The following is a 14075-nucleotide window of genomic DNA, read 5'->3' as shown; positions in this document are numbered from 1 at the left end:
CCTTTCACCCTTGTCCCCTCCCTCCCTCTTTCTTTCCCTTTCTTTCTTTCTTTCTTTTTCTTTCTTTCCTTCCTTCTTCTCTTCTTTCTTCCTTCCTTCCTTCCTTTTCTTTCTTTTTCTTTCTTTCTTTCTTTCTTTCTTTTTCTTTTTTCCCTTCCTCCCTTCCTTTTCTTTCTCTCTCTCTCTTTCTATTAAATAATGAAGTTGATTCCAGTAACTTATTTAGAAAAGTCTATCATAAAGAATAAAAAAGAACTATTTTTCCATACAATTCAAAAGAACTATGTTTATAAAGTAAATAATAATGGGTTTATTAGAAGTGATCCATTTTATTTACTGTGATCAATTAGGTTCTTGGGCTCAATTCTCTTTCATTTTTCCTGAGAAAAATATTTTATTTTGTTGGGCTATATGGTTTGTTTAATACCTTACTTAATTTATTAAAATTAGCTGTGAAATATTCCTAGATTTTCTTATAAGATCTGCATGAAAACATACAGAAATTCACAGTTTATACTTATAATTGTGTCTTTAACTGAAATTTTTAAAATTTTAAAAACAAAGTAAACATTTCAAAACTTATTCATTTACTCAACAATTATTTACTGAGAACCAAACATGAAATGAATTGTATTTACGTGTTGGAGGAAAGCAGGATATATTATTCACGACTCCAGCCCCAAAATACTTTATCATCTCTTTTCGCTTCTCTTTCTCCATTTCTTTTTTCTTTCTTTAATTTATAATATTCTAGTATTTTGTAAAAGAGCAAATTAAAATTTCTATCTTTATCTGAATAGGCAGGCAGATAAAATATACACACAGTCTAGTTGAAAATGAGGTTTTTGTTTAAAATTTATGAATAACTAATATATTACCATGTCAAGTCTTACCTCCAATGATGATGATGATGATAAAATTAGTGATAATTATTATTATTATTTAAAGATGAAAATAAAATATCTCTTACAGCACATATTTTGTAAGATATTAATGGAACAAATAGGTCTATAATGACTATAGTCTATAATGACTATAATGTTGTTATATTTCCAAGTTTTTTGATAACTAAGAGTAGCATAAGAATGTAATATTTTTAAATGAGGGTAGGTTAAAACTGAAAACAGAAGATAATGCTGAAATATGTAGACCTTATAAAAATCCCCAAATTGTAAATTGCATTCCTTTCCAATAACCACAAGATGGTGTATTACAATTTTTAAAATACTTAATGGTTTTAATTTTGATGCAAATATTAATGCATCAAGGATATATTGCTTTTCATTTATTCAGACTTGTAAACTAAGTAGGTATTTATTTTTTGATGGTTTTCACAGTATGACCTGACCATTTGGAAAGATACTCAAAATGTTTTTCTTTTCCGAATGTATCTGAAGAAGTATCTAACCAACATGTGGATTTTCTAATTGATTTTCTTTGTGCCTTAACTTTTCCCTGATTTAAAAAATATTATTACTTAAGGTTTATTCAGTAAGCAATCCAAGAAACTTCTGTACATCTTAGGCAATTAGAGCATTTCAGGTTACGTGGCTTTGTTTGAAAGGTCCTGTGTTCACCTTGTAAATCTTACTTATAACAGAAAAAAAGCTGCTTAATATACAGAATTTTATTTTTTCTGGTAATATATCATCTTTATGATTATACATTGGTTTTGTAAGCATGAGTTATAAATGATTGTAATAATTTTAATTTTTATAAAAATATTTTATGACATAATTATGGTTTATTAATTTTTTGGAATTATTCATCATTTCTTACATATTTGAATATGTCTTCTTTTAAAAGGTATAAATAATTCTGCCCTCTTGATTTCCAACAAAAGTAGCAATATAATTTACATAGTTGGATCTTTTGTTTTTATCTGATATGTATATAGAAATATTTTCTTTTCCATGTAATTGAAAATGGATTTGCCTGTACAAATTGTTTCTTCTTGAACATCAGGTTGAACATGAATCTTTGAGTTTCTTGATATGAAAAACTTAATAACAAAATATCCCTTTCTTATTACTTAAGTATAAACAAAATGTAGTAAATATGCCTGAGAAATAAAAATATAAAAATTATTGCTCAGATATTGAATTTCTAAGCTATGTGTCCTGTCTTGGATACATATTTTTTGTTCTAACGTCCCTCTAAGATGATTGAAGTACATTTTAAGAACTACTTAGTATGGTTGTTTTTCAGGATATAGTCCATTGTAGTCTACATAGTTGTTTGCATTATAGAACACTGGTAAATCTTATCAAAGATAATCTCTAAGTAATACAATAATTTCCCATCACTGAAAACTAAAAAAAAAATTTGAGGACACATGGAATATTCTTCAGTGTATAGTTGAATAACAAATGTAAAAGGCAGTTTTAACTCACAGTAGAAGAACAAATAAATGAAACAATGCAATCTGAGGAATAAGAAGAAAATCAGACTGGCTTAGTTTAAACCTGCAAGACTTACTTCACTCTGTATGACAGACTCTAGGTCCATCCACCTCACTACAAATAACTCAATTTCGTTTCTTTTTATGGCTGAGTAATATTACACTGTATATATGTGCCACATCTTCTTTATCCATTCATCTGTCAATGGACACTTATATATGGAATCTTAAAAAAAAAAAAAGGTTATGAAGAACCTAGGGGCAGGACAGAAATAAAGACTCAGACATAGAAAATGGACTTGAGGACACGGGGAGGGGGAAGGGTAAGCTGGGATGAAGTGAGAGAGTTGCATGGACTTATATACACTACCAAATGTAAAACAGATAGCTAGTGGGAAGCAGCCGCATAGCACAGGGAGATCAGCTCCATGCTTTGTGACCACCTAGAGGGGTGGGACAGGGACAGTGGGAGGGAGATGCAAGAGGGAGGGGATATGGGGATATATGTATATGTATATCTGATTCACTTTGTTATAAAGCAGAAACTAACACACCATTGGAAAGCAATTATACTCCAATAAAGATGTTAAAAAAAAAATCCTGCAAGACTAGAGATTCTGGGTGAAAGATTATTCACAAGGAAAACACTTTTCAAAGCTGGCTGAATCTGTATTTCATGGAACCAGAAGAATGAAAAGAAGTTGTTCACAGTTCCTTATGCAGAAATTGCTTCCAGAATGCTGAAGAATTAGTTCTAACAGGAGTAATGCTTTGTAAAAGAAATCATTTATTGGATAAGATATAGGAATGCAAACATTGTCATAAGTCATCAGTAAAGATTTTATTCCAATATTTACATTTTCCAAATAATGCCTATTTACAAACCACAGTATATTTGTGCTTTTCATATATGGGATTTTTATTTAATATATGGAATTTTAATTTAATGTATAGAATTTTAACTGCATTTAGCTGTTCAGAAGTTAAAGTTATGAGTACTTTTTTTTTTAACATTATTATTGGAGTATAATTGCCTTACAATGGTGTGCTAGCCTCTGCTCTACAACAAAGTGAATCAGCCATACTACACATATGCTCCCACATCTCCTCCCTCCCGCGTCTCCCCCTCTCCCCCCTCCCCATTCCACCCCTCCAGGTGGTCACAAAGCACCAAGCTGATCTCCTTGTGCCACGCGGCTGCCTCCCACCAGCCATCCACTCTACGCTTGGTAGTGCATATATGTCCATGCCACTCTCTCACTCCATCACAGCCCACCCCTCCCCCTCCCCATATCCCCTAGTCCATTCTCTAGTAGGTCTGTGTCTTTATTCCCGTCTTGCCCCTAGGTTCTTCATGACCTTTTCTTTTTTTCTTAAATTCCATATATATGTGTTAGCATACGGTATTTGTTTTTCTCTTTCTGACTTACTTCACTCTGTATGACAGACTCTAGGTCCATCCACCTCACTACAAATAACTCAATTTCGTTTCTTTTTATGGCTGAGTAATATTCCATTGTATATATGTGCCACATCTTCTTTATGCATTCATCTGTTGATGGACACTTCAGTTGCTTCCATGTCCTGGCTATTGTAAATAGAGCTGCAATGAACATTTTGGTTCATGCTGAGTACATTTTTAATATAATAAAATTTAGCTATGAAGCATGCTGATATTTAGAAGTTAAAAGTTGCAAATAAACTTTGGACAAATAGTGTATTTTGTATTGTTTTTATGTTACTGCCTTTCTCTGAGAGCAGAGTATCTCTCAATTTCCACTAATAACCTACATAGGGACTAACTGGATGGGTCTTAAAAATGATTTTACATATAAATATAAAATCATACTTCAAAATGAGATGCTAATCTTCATTTTACTCACTAAATAGTTGCAAGTAGTTGCAAATCAGCAAAAAGATTTTTATGTCATTCATTTATGATAACTCATCCTCTTTTTATGCCCATAAATAAGGTTTTAAAATAAGATTGTAGCTGATTTTCATAACTGGCTTTAGAATTTCTAAAGTGTAATATCTCATTTGAGTACGAAGTTACTCTGAGAGCTATGCAAAGATTATTATCCATATTGTGCAGATGAGGATAAGTATCTCAAGTGTCAAGTGTGTTTCCCAAGGTCAAAGATGCCTAGACTAACTCTATTTACACTATATCACACTACACAAAGTGGAGGTAGAATATTTAACTATTTTTCTTGACAGTTTTTCTCTCTGATGTTCTGTTGACAAGATGTGTGCAGTAGGAGTTTGAATTAGATAGACAGATTATGGGCTTTGGTCATGAGCCCTGTATAGTCATTTCATTTTCCTGGACATTAAGCATGAGTTTTGAAATAAAAAAGACTTGGGATCATTCTTCAAGTATGTTCAATCTTGGATAAAATTACTTAACTTTTTCTATAAATCTTTTAAAATAAATAAATGAATGGGTTACAAATACACCACAAATGAAAATGTTTTTGAAATTAATCTAGGTTATATACATAGTTTTTTGCATGTGTCTGGCATATAATAAGCAGCTGTTGTTATAATATAATTATCATTTTTATTTCTAAAGCTGTTATATTTTAACTGCTGCACCTTAAAGGAAAGAGAGCTCTCCTGGAATTAAGCATTAGTTATTTGGATGTTATACACTTTGTTGAAAAATTGTTATTATTATGACTGCTAGCAAGAATATGATGATTAACACTACTTTTTCTTAAAATTGACTTCACAGCTGTATCAACTAAAGTGGTATTGAAGCTTGTCAGACCTTATATATTGATATTTCTGGCTCAAGTAGGGAAAGTGTGAAAATGCATAATGACGCCCCGTTTTTCTCCATCTCATTGTATTTGCAAAATACACTATAATGATATTCAGTAACTGTTTCTGTAAGAGTTAAGGTTTCTGAGAATATTTTAATCTTTGGTTATGCTTATCATTGTAAAATAATCCAGGCTAAAGAGTAGGATGCTTTGTCATTTTATCTATTGAGAAAAAATAATTTAGCCCCCTAATTTTTTTCTGTCTGATTTATTATTTAGTGTTCAAAAAATTACCATTTATTAAGAGGAGAGTCCAGGTAGAAGCCTCAGCTGAAATTCAAATCACCGTTAATGAGGCAGGCTAATATAATAACACACTTACAGAATGGAAGTCAAGAGAATAGTGTTCCTCTTTTAGCTCGGTTACCAGTTATATGCATACCCGTCTGACTGCACAGCTTATCTAAATAATATAATTTTTTTAAAAGAGAGCTGCTCTAAAACTGAATGTCAAGATCAAAGTTGCTATATAAATATAATTGTGACATAAGTGTCTTAACTAGTCATTTTTCATCTCTCATTGCTTCACTGTTACATTCATATAGCCTTAGGTAAATTCATACTTCTGATGTATAGCATTAGCTATTTGATATTTTTAAAAGACTGCCAATTAAAGAGTACAAATCAAAAGGAACGGGCCACGTTAAATGACATTTATCTTCCTCATTCAATGCACCAACATTAATATAAAATATTGCATATTACATCAAATATACTTTTTATTTCCTTTTAGTTATTATTTAGTTAATTTAATTATTATCTAATGTGGAATAATCTTCTGCAGGGATTAATTACAGTGACTGTTTGGACTTGTCTCTACTACATGTGATCTGGAATTCTTGGTCAAATGGCCTACAGCATCAGAAATTAATTAGAAAATGTCTGAGAATGAACGAGGTATCCGTAATCAGTTAAATAATTTAAATGACAAACAAAACAAAACAGTTTGGTTGATATACGCTAGTACATATTAGGACATTGCACCACAAAATCTGTTAGAAGCAGCTTAAAGATGTTTTAATAGGGCTTCAGATAGAAACTGTATGCAAAATGGTTGGAAATTATTCTGAATGAATATTGGAATATCATTTAGTTAATTTTATACCATCAAAGAATAGGACAGCAAGATGTATAAAACAGTTTCCTCCTAAAAAAATATATACTAAATAGAGACCTGATAGTAGCATGTAATATTTATGATTATTTCTCTTTCAATTGATAAATGACTATATATTCAACATGAAAGTGATGAGCTTCAAAGTTAAAAAAATTAAACTGGTTATTTTTCATCAGTGGCTGTTTTTTTAAAAAAAGACATTGCTAAATATAAAGATTTTAACTTAAAAATGAAATTTAAATATATCAGTGTTCAATGTGGAGCATGTTTACAACTAGATTTCTAATATTAAAACAATTTATGTACTTCTCAAAGTGCTGTCACATCATGTTATCATATAAACATATCTGTAAATTAGAAAGTTAAGCTGTTAAGAATAAATTATTCTATTACACCAAGAATGATATTCTTGAGAACATTTATCTGCAGACTATTTATGTGTTTTCTTATACTTAAAATTAAAAAAGAAAATAGCTTGTTTAAAAGGCAATGTATATATAGCCAAATTCATATTTTTAAGATTTCCAGACCTTCATTGTTTCAATTAGAGATGTGTAAATACAGGTTGCCTCATTAAATATAGTGAATTTTATAATGAGTTTAATAATTTAAATGCAATTATACATGCTAACAGCTCAAAGATTTAAATTTTCATTTTCAGGAATCTTCTATTTGGTTAGTGCCACCCTACCATCCAGACACTGTTTAGTAAACTTTTGAAACTTACTAAAAGAGGTTTTTAATAATGGTTAGTATCTTTGCACCTTTCTTTTTTCTTTTTGTAGTCTGTTATATTGTGCAGAAACATTTTTGTTGTTGTTTTCACCCTAAGAAACTTTATTTAATGACACAATTCGTGTGTTTCTATCTCTAAGAAGTAATTTGAAAAGCATGGTAGTTTTCTTTCTCTCCCTCCCTCCCTTCCTTCCTTCCTCTCTCTCCCTCTCTCTCTTTTATTCTTTCTTCTTCCCCTTCTCCCTCCTCCTCATCTTCTTTCTTCTTCATTATAACCCAGGAAATTTCCTGTCAAGCGCATTTGGGTTTTTCAAAACCTTATTTCATAGTTCAGTAAAAAAGACATTTTAAAAATTCTGATCATGATATGAAGTAGGAAAGATAATTTGTCTCTATCAAATGACAACAAGTTAGAACTTTAAAAATCAGACAGTAATTTTTTGGCAACATACAACACAGGGAAACAACTATATTTCACAATCATCTCTACAGTTTCAACTTTAGATTCTTACATAGATCAAGATATGGAATTTACATTCTAAAGCTTAAAAAAGAGAAAAGAATATGTATTTGCCCTAATGCCACAAGTGAACTGTACTTTATGGTATCATTAATTTTTAAAATTTGTCATGTTGATTCCAAACTCTTGCTCAAATCTAAAGGTTTTCATAGTTTTGTGAAGGATTAGAAATATTATACAAGTGAGAAAAGAACCTATTGTCTTATGGTGACTTTATTAGAACCTAAGATAAAACAATTTTTTAGGTAAACTTACATTGATAGATCAAAAAAGAACTGGCAAAATTCAGCTTATTCAGAGAAAAAATTAACAAAAGTGATGAATGACATTATATAATCAAGGCTACTGATTGCTTAAAGGTTTCTTGATTAAAATTTTCACTTTCTAATGGCTTTGTAAAATAGAGAAAGCCTAAAATAGTAATGGTGGGGTTACATGTTTATAATTTTCATAGCTTCTAAATTTGTAAATATTATTTACTTAAGATAAGTTTAAATTATAAAAGATAAAAGTATTGCGATCTTTGGGGCAGGGATTTTACCTATGTTTTATGTTAATCAGCATTATAAAATTTACATTACATAAAATTGCTTAAAAGAGTTTAAATGTCTTTATTTGTAGTCTGAAGTTAAGTACAGGATACTAATACAGTTTACTTTTTAACTTACTGGAAATAAAATTGAGTCATTTCATAGCTGAATGGGTATGTATATTTATAAGATTTTTTTTTCTAAGAAAATCAGTTGTTTAGATCACTGTCTTACTATGGACAAAACAATATTTCTATTCTATCACTTTTTTAAATTAGTATAATCAAAATGTCTAAAACTTCAGCTTGCCAAAGACAGTGTTATAAATTATTTAACATTTAGAAAATTTATTTGTTTTAAATGAAGGCTTATTTCAAACAATTCAGCATTAGCCATGTCCTATAACATTTTAAAGTGTCGATGGCATCAAGTTCTGACCTTGTTACATTACCTAATCAATTCTTCTGTTAAATGTTTCAACAGAGAACCAAGACTAAGTTACCTCAAGACTATGTATTCCTCCCTCTTTTGGAGTCAGATTTTTCCATTTCTACAGTGTTGTCATCATCACCATCTTCATCATCATTATCATCATGTTCTTAATAAGTACATCTAATAGTAGGTATTAAGCAACAAGAAACACTGTGTCCCTATACTGGCTGTCAGGTGTCATATAGATCCTTTAATAGAAATAGAATTCATGGATTTCGGAACTGTATTATTTAAAACATAATAAATAACGCATAGAAATAACTCCATAGTTAATGGGGAATTCATGTGTAGCACATAATCATCTCCCATTACAAGTACTAATAAATTAATATTTTTACTAATTTAATGTTATTAAAGTTTTATCTGATTAATTAGATCACTTGTACACAATGCATTTTACTAAGCTTCTGAAGAAAAACCTTTTTAAGCTTTTTTTAAGCAATTGAATTAGAAACATTAAAAAATAATTAAAATGTTAGGGTCATGTATGGCTATTGTTAATTCAGTCAACATTTAAAGAACATGTGTGTACAAGTCAGTGCCATGAGCACTTAATCTCTGCTCTTTACAATTCAGTGAGAGGGATGCATACACCTAGAGGCCAGAAAGAGAAACATGATAATGAATGAAAAATATTGAATTGAGTGAAAATAATGAGGCTGATCAATTGGAAAGTGATTCCTGAATAAGTTAAAATTTGAGCCATGTCTGGAGGTAAGGGATAAAGCTGGATTGATGTGAAAGATGAAGGAACTCTGCTAGGTAACAGAGCAAGGAGAAGCAAAGTAGAAAAAACTTGGAGGTCCAAAGAGAAGAGTGTGTGTAGAGAAAAAAGGAAAAGGTTGGGGGGAGAGATGAGGTAGAGCTGACTCAGAGAGGTCATGATAGAAAAAAGAGGACAATTGGATTTTACCTGTTTCTTGGACAAAAAAAAATACTATTAATAACCGGTGTTTAAAACAGTAGATTATCTGATAATGGTGAGCTTTTTGAGAATGGCCTAGACATAGAGGTGGGAAGATCGCTAAGGAAACTGTTCAGGAATCCATAAAAGAAAAATGAGAATATAGCCAGGAATGTACAAGAAGTTATTAGGGCAGGGTCAAAATCACAAAATTTGGTATCAGAATATCTTGCTGGAGGTGTAGGTGTGAGCTGCAGAAAGTGACTTATCTTTTCTCTGAATCCGTTTTCTCTGTTGTACAGATGCCCACCTTAATTCAGTATTAGTTTGTGTCACAGAGGTGATGTATACAAAGTATTTTTTAAAAATATAAGGCATGTATATGGTATTAAATATTTTTATCCTGTATTATTTTGGAATTAGCCTAAGCTGATAAACAACAAAGAAGCAATACCAAAAGCAAAAAACTAAGTCTTCACGTGTATATTTAATTAGGTTTATTTCATTATGTTTCCATATCACTTTTTGGAATTTTGTAAATTTTTCATACTTGTCCACATTTTTAGTTGTTGTCCACATTTTTAGTTCTTGCACAGAAAGAGCCTAAGTCTTAGACCATCTGAATGTCAACAACAATGTGAAACTGGTTCATGAATCTGATTTATGTGTACCTAACACACGTATCTCAATTAGCTGGGGAGGGAGACTAACAAATTTTTGTTTCACGTTTTGACTCTGTAATAGGAATTTGAGGAGTGTGTAATAATGAGCCCCAGATATACAGAATTTCTGGCAAATCTATTGCCAATAAAACAGGAATTTAGAAAAAAATTATGTATAGGGTCATTTTTTTCTTCATGGAATAAATTATTTATCAGCTCTCAGTTATCAAGCTGATGGTGACAAAGAAGTTAATATGTGTGCATGGATTTTTAATGTGATACAATGTCATTTCATGATTAGCTCATACGTGTTTGTAATCATCATCGATAGTTTTACAGGCAGAATCACAAAATGATACAATGAATAGCAGAAATTATTTTCCATATTTTATGTCTAAATGTGTGAGTACTATTTTTGTTCTGTTATGAAATGCATGATGAAGAATCCACGTTTAAAGAAAATTTTCATATCTCATGTTGTGATCTAAAAACCAGTTCATTTTTTTCTAATTTTTTAAAATAGCAAAAATGGATTTCTGGTAACCAATTTGTGTATATGTGCTTATATTTAAATTTTAAGGTCGATTTATATCTTATAATGTTAATTTTATATCTGAAAATCTTATTCAACATATATGTAATGTATGCATTCCTAGTTGGCAGTTCACTTCATTATCAGGTGGAGATTTTCTTTAAACTTGCCCACTCTGATAAAATATTTTAATTATCATGATTTGTATGTTAAAATTGTAATAATTTGTTATAATTTTCATAATGGAGTTTTTCAAAACTTCAAGGCTGCTATGTTGACAAGTCTTTGAGAACGATTTTAATATTGTTTCAGGACCGTTGCCATGGATCTGTTTTGTAATATTTCGTTTTCTGTGTTATCCTGTAGAGGTCCTTCTGTAGTGCCATGGTAGAGGAACTGAGGATGTCCCTGAAGTGCCAGCGTCGGGTAAAACACAAGCCACAGGCCCCAGTTATTGTGAAAACAGAAGAAGTTATCAACATGCACACATTTAACGACAGAAGGTTGCCAGGTAAAGAAACCATGGCATAAAGCTGGGAGGCCAAACACCCAAGCACAAACTGTCGTCTGTTTTTCCAAACAATTTAGCGAGAATGTTTCCTGTGGAAATATGCAACCTGTGCAAAATAAAATGAGTTACCTCATGCCACTGTGTCTATGAACTAGAGACTCTGTGATCTAAGCAGTTGCAGTGATCAGACTTGAGTTACAGGCATCATGGAGAACCAAGTTACACGGGGTTAAACTGCTATCATGGGTTCCTCCCTTCTTCTGAGTGAATGTTACGTACGCATTTGTGGCTGGTTTCAAATGCAGTTCAGTAAGAAATTACAGGTTCCTTTTGAGGCCCAACTGTTGCCAGGAGATGGAGCATAATTGCCCCAAGGGTAACGAGGTAAAAAAATCATTAAGAATAAAAATACTTGGAATCAGCAAAAACTGTAGTGTTGCAAGAAACAATACAGTCTTCTGAACATCCAGATAAGAGGGTAGTGATGTTACTAGCCCCCAACTACTCAGTATAATGATCATCTGAATTGACAATACGTGTTTATAAGATGTGATAAAAATGTAATGCAAAACAAATCTGACTTTCATGGCAAGTGGAATATGAAGCAGATTTTCATCAGTGTTTTTCTTTCTTTCTTTTTGTTTTTTCGACAGTCTGTGTCACTGATTGAGATAGAAATGTCAATTACCAAGGAAATAATGTTTTCTCTTATATTCACCATGGCAGGAGATTTAACATGTAACTCTATCAAATCCCTACCTATTCCCCAGACACCCTTTCCCCACTCCCGCACCGAGAAAAAAAACAACAGTTGGTTCAGAGATTCTGAATCAAAAAGGATGATGTTTTGCAATCTTTGTCTTAAGTTGTAAAAGAGGGCTGAGTGTTGATAGTTCTGTGGAAGACTGAAACTTTCATTCTAACATTCAGATATGTTAATCCAAACCCTCCTTCCTGCTATAAATGAACTTGATGGAGCCTGGGCAGATCTCAGTGAAAGGATAAAGGGGACTGGTCATCTAAAGAAAAGTACGTGTGGTGAACTTTGACGTGGACTGCATTTATCAATACAGTCACAATGTTAAATGAACAAAATTCTTGAGCAGTTTTTTTCAAAAAAATGTTCAGGTTTATTTGTGGAAATGCAAGATTTCTATGAAAATAGTTTTTGTATGGAAATTTTTGTAATACTTTTTATCAACAAAATAAGAACATGCGTTCCTGTCAGGGGTGTGATGTCAAGCATGAATGGTAGTGCGTGTGCACCACCAACGTTTGGTGAAAACTATTTTTATCAAGAAAAAAAGGAATCATAGAAGAGAAATATTTTCAAGTTAGATAATATAAAAGCTAGGTGCACTACCACCACTGCTTACCATGCCACACCCCTGGTTTCCACGAGGCTGATAACATACTGTAACGAACAATTGTGTGTAAAATGGTAAAAGACACAGAACTCTTGACAACATTGTGATAACAGTTGAGTGCACACAGTTTGCTGTTTGAATCCAATGCACAAAATTTAAAAAAATCATTAAAATTATGTCCATTTTACTTTCATCTTTGACTTTCATTTTTCTCTTGTATGGGTAAAGGAATACACAATATGCTCCTTGCATGAAGGGAAGTATACAGGTCATCAAGGATGGCCACTTCCCAACTACCTGGAGAAAAGAAGAAAAAAGCTCAGGCCATGAGCTATTCAGATGTAAGAAAAGCTGGACTGGGATATAAAATGTAATCTTCAGGCTTAGTGCAGTTCAAATGAGAAAACTAGCAGTTCTAGAGGCTATAGTCATGATCTTACCTCTTCTGTGAGTGGATATTGACTATGTCAATAGGGTTGTGTGAGACTGTATAGTGATTGCTGATATTATATTTGAAGTTCAACTGATGTCCAATTTAAGAATTAATTGTGCATTGATAATATAATTCAATGAAGGGAGAGGAAAAGATAGGCTCAATATCAACAATAAGTTAAAAAAAAACACAAAAAACTTCATTCTGTCCCAAAATTTAACTTTAGGGAGTTATATAAGTCACTATTACAAATCTCAGCATTGTTTTTTTTATTTTTTTTTTTATTTTTTAGTGGTAAATAACCTCAAATAACATAGCTTATAAAAATGTTTAGATTTTGGTCAATATTAAGCTTTTCCTCAATCAGATTCTAATCAGATTTTAAAGAACTTCTAAATTCAGTTCTTCATTATATTAAACAACCTTAATAATTGGCAGAAAATGACAACTTTAATTATTTTTAAATAGTCAGGAAATAACTATTTAGATCTTTGGTATGATTTGATAATAATTTTATTTAAGTATTAAGTTAACAAATTTCAAAATGTATTAAAAAACCTGTTGTATTTTAACTCCAAAGGTAGTTTAGAACATATAAATGATGTGTAATATTTAACTTTTATCCACTTCCTAAAAGGTTCCTGCATTATTACCAAAACAGATACTGCCCTACTCATTGGGTGCTTATGTGTATATGAAGTACTATTCTTAATTTTAATAAAATCTTGATTACTTTCAAAATAATTTCAACCAGTAAAAGAATGTCTCCTCTCTCTGGAAAGGCAATATATTGGAGTAAGATTATTCTCCAGTATCTAACACTCAAATTATAAAAAGAAGAGGAAGAGAATGCCTATTCTAGTCGACAATGTAACCTGATGACTCCAGGTAATCAATGGAGACACATATACCACAAATAAATAACTCTAGCCAGTATGGAACACCGAGGGGGTATATTTACACATGCCACAATTAAATAACCCTAACCAGATGAAAGTATCAAGGATTTATATTCATTGTATTTCACAGCTAAGTAACCCTAA

At 31.5% G+C, this 14075-nt stretch overlaps 1 protein-coding gene across 1 annotated transcript in view; it reads left to right on the top strand.

The window, feature by feature from the left end:
* The window catches only part of GRIK2 (glutamate ionotropic receptor kainate type subunit 2), a 635712-nt gene extending 622945 nt beyond the window's left edge, over positions 1–12767 (top strand). The window contains exon 16 of the mRNA XM_060030591.1: positions 11088–12767. Within this exon, the coding sequence (XP_059886574.1) occupies positions 11088–11252 (165 nt within the window). The 3' untranslated portion in view covers positions 11253–12767. The remainder of the gene's footprint in view (positions 1–11087) is intronic.
* Positions 12768–14075: the final 1308 nt, after the last annotated feature.

This window comes from Delphinus delphis, chromosome 14 (assembly GCF_949987515.2).
Source record: "Delphinus delphis chromosome 14, mDelDel1.2, whole genome shotgun sequence".
NCBI lineage: Eukaryota > Metazoa > Chordata > Mammalia > Artiodactyla > Delphinidae > Delphinus > Delphinus delphis.
The sequence above is the reverse complement of the archived record's forward strand: the minus strand, read 5'-3'. Positions and strand labels throughout refer to the sequence as shown.